This window comes from Centruroides sculpturatus, unplaced genomic scaffold (genome assembly GCF_000671375.1).
Source record: "Centruroides sculpturatus isolate CEXI.00-Female unplaced genomic scaffold, Cexi_2.0 scaffold4647, whole genome shotgun sequence".
Taxonomy (NCBI): Eukaryota; Metazoa; Arthropoda; class Arachnida; order Scorpiones; family Buthidae; genus Centruroides; species Centruroides sculpturatus.
This window is the reverse complement of record NW_019388734.1, coordinates 1-6,121: the sequence shown is the minus strand read 5'-3', so window position 1 is coordinate 6,121 and position 6,121 is coordinate 1. Positions and strand designations below refer to the sequence as shown.

Genomic DNA, 6,121 nt, shown 5'->3' with positions numbered 1-6,121 from the left:
ATTAGAGAAAGAATTTTGTTTCAGGAGTAAAAGTTTTTTACCTTTACGAATTTCAATTGGATTAGCACCTTTGCTAATTTTTTCAAATCCTTCTCGTGCTATGGCTCTGGCCAACACAGTGGCTGCTGTGGTTCCATCACCTGCTTCTTCATTTGTATTATTAGCTACATCCTGTACAAGTTTAGCTCCAATATTTTGAAATTTTTCTTTTAATTCAATAGCTTTTGCTACAGTTACTCCATCCTTTGTGATTTTTGGAGATCCCCAAGATTGTTCAATGACAACATTTCTTCCCTAAACAGTTTTATGAAATCACATTTAATATGCAATATATATAAAATACACAAACACATAGTATTTTTGTAGACAATAATATATTAATAAAATTACTATATAATGCATTTAAGATAAATCTTTTTGCAGGTTATTAGCAGAATAATCTAAATGATGAAATTTAAAGTCACTGAAACAAGTAACTATCAACAATTTATAAGAAAATTAATTTAATCAAAATGTAATTATTTAGCACTGTTTAGTTTTGTGAAATATTTAATTAATACTCATGTTTATTAGCAACTATTTGTTAACAATGATGCCAGTTTATTAAAATTAAAGTGTATTCGAAAGTTTATTATGGATTAATATTTATAACTTTGGTAAAACACTATCATATTACATTTTGTTTTTACATCTAATAACAAAAGTATGATTGGTTTTCCTTGGATATTTTATATATTTAAATAATACTTATAGATTGCCCCTTGTGATAAAGGACTGAAAAGGCAGGGGTAGAGGAGATAAACACCCAGGGCACTGAGATAATGGACTGCCAAACTTATATGGGTGAACTAATAAATTCATAAAAAAAATTTTTCACTCATACTTATACTCATATTATATATGAAATATAATACACATTATATTAATAAAAAGTTTTTTTTATTGTTTTTTAAATTTGTAAAAAGACTTATCTGAAAGGTGCCATATTTAACTTTGCCCCTGGTACTAAATGCACTAGCCATGGCCTTGCTGTGATATCATTTGTGATATAGTTCTAAAGAACCAATGAAATCTTGTCTATCTCATTACAAATGACTGCTCAATAGTTTAAAATGCTGCCAATCGGTGATAATGATTGTTGGTGTTAATTTTAGCTGCTACCATTTGTTAAATATTTGGTAAAAATGGGAATTTGATAGAAAATGAACTTTTTTTTTTCTATTGAAATTATAAATCAATAAGATTATTTATATTTTTATATCTGTGAAAATCTATCAGCTTTCTGTTTCATAAACTCAGCATAGCAAAGCTATTGCTGAAACAAGACTAAAATCATAGCACAAACACATGTAAATCTTGTCTGTGAGCTACAGTGCATGGTTCTTTCTTGTAAACTTTCAAATGTGCACAAGCATCTCCCAACTGTTGCCTGAAAAATCCAACTTGAATCTGAGAGTTGTTGAAGAGATTGTCTATTTTCCATAGAAGGGTGTAACATAGAGCAGGGATGGTGAACCTTTTTGTGTTCGTGTGCCATATTGTAAGCATACTTAGCTTTAAAGATGTTTATGCATGCCAAAGTTTCAGACTTCGAATAACGATATTTAAAGAAATTAAATGAATACACTTTAATTAGAATAAATGTAAAAAAGCTGATTGAAAAAAGGACGATCAAGTGATAAACCAAAAAAATGATTGAAAAAGACAGAAATCGTATGATACATTACATGCTGGATGATTTCTCCTTACATGTCACTTTGGGCACGCGTGCCATAGGTTCACCACCCGACAGAGCAACACTGAGTCAATGGCCGCACCGTTGATTTAACAGTTAAACCTATGACAATCTAATGTATTTTGTTTTATCTCACCTCTGACCAATTTGCTGATATCAAATAATTTGTTCTGGGCTTAACAGCATGTTACGATGGTCAAAACTATACGGAAACTAAATTTTTGTATATTTAGAAAATGCTATTTTTTAGCAAAAACAAGTACCATAGTACATCAGGCTACTTTTTTGCAATTAATTAAATATAATTGCAGAAAAGTAACCCAACATAATCCAGTGGTTTTTAGGCTTTACAAATTTATCAGGTTTTGTGAGGTTTGTTTATGTACTGTGTACTACATATTGTTAAGTTAGTAAAAATAGAATTATCATTAAGATATGAAAAAACAATTCCCAAAACACAGAAAGTTAATGTTACATTTTAATCTTACAAAAATTAGTTAATCAAACAAATAATATATCTGAAAATAACTGACAAAAACAGTTGTTAATAAAATTATAAGAGAAAATCAAAAACATTTTCAATATAACCAAAGTTAAATATATTATGGTTTAATTTCTAATTTTTAATAAGAGTTCACAATTTGTTAACTTTCAAAATAAATAGTCTTAAAACAAAATTATTTTATGAAAAAAGTCAAAAATCTATATATTTGTATCATCTTTTGTCTCATTTTATAATAAATATAACAAAAACTGATTGATTAGAAAATTAAAAAATTTCTTAAAGATTATCAGCTTCTATGCTATAATTTAGAATAATTACATTTTACATTGACAGAACATTTCTACTTGAAAAATCTCACGAATAGTTTCATATTTTGCACCAAGAATAGTTTTGAAATAATTTTATTGATGTTATGTTATATAAAAAATTATATGTTGATACCATAGCAATTATACCTAACTTCACTAGGCATATTCTATTAAATAAATAAAATATTCATATTTATTTCTGCAAAAGCACAAAATTTGTGCTTTTGCATCATATTTTTGTGTTATTTAATAACACAAAACTATGATGCAACTTTCCTTTTCTCATTCATCATACTCAGAACTCTCATTCATTTGAAAAGATGAATGAAGATTATTTTCTTCAAATGAAAGAAAAATGTTTTGAATTGTAATAATAAGTATACCTTAGGCCCCATAGTTACAGCAACAGCATCAGCTAAGACATCAACCCCTTGCAGCATTATAGCACGAACATCAGGACCAAATTTTATATCTTTAGCATAATATCTTCTCAGGGCTGGAGTCAAGCGACGTAGAGCGCTGGTACGAAAAACCGATGGAAGGTGCAACATTTTAATCTAGAAAAAAAAACAAGAACGATGATGAGTCGGATGAAGATATCGCCATTATTAAATTCCATAAATTTTTAAAAGAAATCTTACGCTAAATCTCTTCTCTTAAAATGTTAAGTTTAATTAATATTAACAAAAGGTAATTACGATTAAAGACTTGCCTTGGCGGGCGATACACTCCTATAGAAGCAAACGGTTGTAGAGAGGGGAACACGTGGGGACTAGGAGGCGATAATAGGGACCCGGATGCTGAATAACGATCTAATAAATGCTTAAAACAGATTTATAAAAAAAAGAAATCAGCTGACTTTTGAGTTCCTCGAAAAGCAGTTAATTATAATATGTCATAATCTATCATCTTATCTAGATTGGACGATAATTATAATTTAAAGGTTCTTTTATTAAAAGGTTAAAGTTTAATTATACTGGTTTCGTGGCGCTTTTCTTTCTAGACTTTTCCACGTGTATGATGCAATTCTTTAACATAACCCTAACTAATCTCGTTATTTGTATAAATATTAAAAATTAATTTTTTGAATTTTTATCTTGTTTAAACTTAATTTTATTCTGAATTTAATTCAAAATTAGGATCGTAGTTTAATGAAAATGCGCATGCTCGTTAACATTCGGGAGGAACGTTCTAGAAAGAGGAAATACGTCATATGGTTCGCCTCTTTTTCGTCTTTAAATAATTTTTAAAATAATGCTATATCTATCGAATGGGACGTGATCGCTTACTGATATTCATGAAGATTTCTTTGTTTCGAAGATATTTATATTAATTAGTATTCATAACGGACAAAATTATTAATTTTATATAATGTTACGTCACGTTTTCATTCGAACGGTCGGCCATTAGTATTACGTCATTGGCGGTTAGGAACACGTGAAAGGCGAATCGAAGTCGTGCAGTTTGCAGCCCATCCAAAGAATAATTTTTACTCAAACAAGTTTTTGGTCCAAGAAACTTATTTATAAACAATCATGGTGAGTATGAAGTTAGTCCTTTCTCTACTTTCGATCGCTTTATATCCTCTTGGAAGTATTATCATAGAAAACTATGGAGACTTGGATGGTAAGATTGTTTTTGGCTCATCAATCTTTGGTAGAAGTTACTTTTAGTTAATTTGTAATTATATGCATATATACACAATTACCTAAAAGTAATTTCTAACTTCTACCTATTCATTATTATTATTATCATTATTATTGCTTGAATATATATCTTACCTAATTTATAATTAAATAAATAGGCGTTTAAACAAGCGTTTATGTATATAAATATAAAAGATGAGTAAATTTTGGGATGTTATAATTACTCTAGAAAAATCAAAATTTATTCAAGATAAAACTGTGTGATAGAAAATCCATATCCTAGATCAAGGTTAAACTTTACCTATGTGCACCATCATGGCAGCACAGTGGAGACCCATGTTGGAACCTAACCTAACCTAACCTATATTATTGGTAATTTATTAGAATAGGTTAGGTTAGAACGTGGTAAAGTTTGTCCATCAAATATAAGTTTTGATTATAAAATAATTTAAAGATAATGCAATTGATAATTTGCATTACTGTACTTATATAGTTGACTATTCTAGAATGTAAAACAAGAATAATGATTTGAAAGTTTAAAAAGTATTATCATTTCGAAGGCCGGGTTAGGAAGACGACTTATCCCTCTTTTGGATCGCATCCTAGTCGAAAGATTTATACCGGAATCTAGGACCAAAGGAGGGATTATGATTCCGGAGAAAGCACAGGCTAAGGTACAAAGTGCGACTGTAGTAGCTGTTGGACCAGGAGCCAGAACAGAGGTTTGTATATAGTTTGTTTTCAACATTCTAAGAAATAGATTTGAGTAAATAACTTCTTATTTCATATTTAGAGAGGAGATTTAGTTCCACCCAGTGTCAAAGAAGGTGATAGGGTTCTTTTACCTGAATATGGAGGCACCAAAATTGAAATAGATGATAAGGTAAATATTTCACAAAACAAAACTAAAAAAAAAGTTAACATTTGAAATTAAAATATTTATCGTTTCAGGAATATTACATCTTCAGAGACAGTGACATTCTAGGTAAATGGACAAATTAAAGAGTTGAAGGATAGTGTGAGAAGACTCATTATGAAAATGGAAGATTAGAATTATTTTCTTTTGTCATAAAAAAAAATTTGTATTTTGATTTTGAAATACAAAATTTTGTTCATTTATCACTTTTCTTTTCGATTTGTAATAGACATTTAGTAATATTTTTATTACATATGATTCATGTTCATACTAGTATATGTAAAGGAGGATAGTGCAGATGTGGAAAATAAACATTCAGAATTTATAAATCCTGGTTTTCTTGTGCTTGATTTATTTAAATTATAAGATTACATCTGATATAAAAATTGCAGTTTATTTTCTTGTCTAAATCATAATTACAGTAAGACCCCACTTAAAGTCGATCCAATATAACACGGGCTACTTGATGCCTAAAAACGCTCAAAATTTACGCTGATTCAAATTAACACAGTATTTCATTGATTCATATATAATATGATTATTCCCAAACACGAACCAATCAGCAAAAGATGGCAATTTGTTGTAGTGCTGTACTTTCCTTAAATTTATGTTTGTTTTGTGCAATTTTAGAAAAAATATAACATCATGGATGCCATAGGAAATAGTGACTTGGCTGGCAAGAATTAACTGATAAATGCATAAACGGAGTGTGGAAGAAGTTATAGCTGAAGGTATCCAAGAATTCTCATTGAGAAGAGCCTATCACTGTATCGTTAGATTGACAAAATTGTCTACTTAATACAGGAGATGTAGATGAGCAGGATATTGTAGAGTTACTGCAGGTTTCTGCTAAGAGCCTTACCAACAATGACTTCAAGAACTGGCAGAACAAGGAATTCACACAGAACTTGAAAATAGAGATTCTGAAAACAAAGAAATCAAAGAACTTGCTACAGATTTCTTTAGTAAAAGTTTGGTAACGATAACCAAAATCATTGATCAAATTGTAGC

At 29.4% G+C, this 6,121-nt stretch overlaps 2 protein-coding genes across 2 annotated transcripts; one reads left to right on the top strand and one right to left on the bottom strand.

Moving 5' to 3' along the window:
• Positions 1–41: 41 nt before the first annotated feature.
• On the bottom strand, positions 42–3,607 carry LOC111617062 (60 kDa heat shock protein, mitochondrial-like; the record flags this gene model as incomplete). The annotated part of the gene is made up of 3 exons (XM_023358396.1): positions 3,261–3,607; positions 2,932–3,105; positions 42–294 (listed from the first exon to the last, which is right to left on the bottom strand). Coding segments are annotated over exons 2-3 (421 nt in total), but the record flags the coding sequence as incomplete, so codon positions are not given.
• Positions 3,608–3,743: 136 nt separating this feature from the next.
• Positions 3,744–5,439, top strand: LOC111617063 (10 kDa heat shock protein, mitochondrial-like). The gene is made up of 4 exons (XM_023358397.1): positions 3,744–4,086; positions 4,755–4,916; positions 4,988–5,077; positions 5,146–5,439. The coding sequence occupies exons 1-4, from the start codon at positions 4,084–4,086 to the stop codon at positions 5,194–5,196; spliced, it is 306 nt and encodes a 101-aa protein (XP_023214165.1). The 5' UTR covers positions 3,744–4,083; the 3' UTR covers positions 5,197–5,439.
• Positions 5,440–6,121: the final 682 nt, after the last annotated feature.

Bases quoted from the DNA above. Each gene is read 5' to 3' on its own strand.
- LOC111617063 (XM_023358397.1), top strand. The intron at 4,917-4,987 runs GTTTGTATATAG...TTTCATATTTAG, and splicing joins GACCAGGAGCCAGAACAGAG to AGAGGAGATTTAGTTCCACC. The intron at 5,078-5,145 runs GTAAATATTTCA...TTATCGTTTCAG, and splicing joins AAATTGAAATAGATGATAAG to GAATATTACATCTTCAGAGA.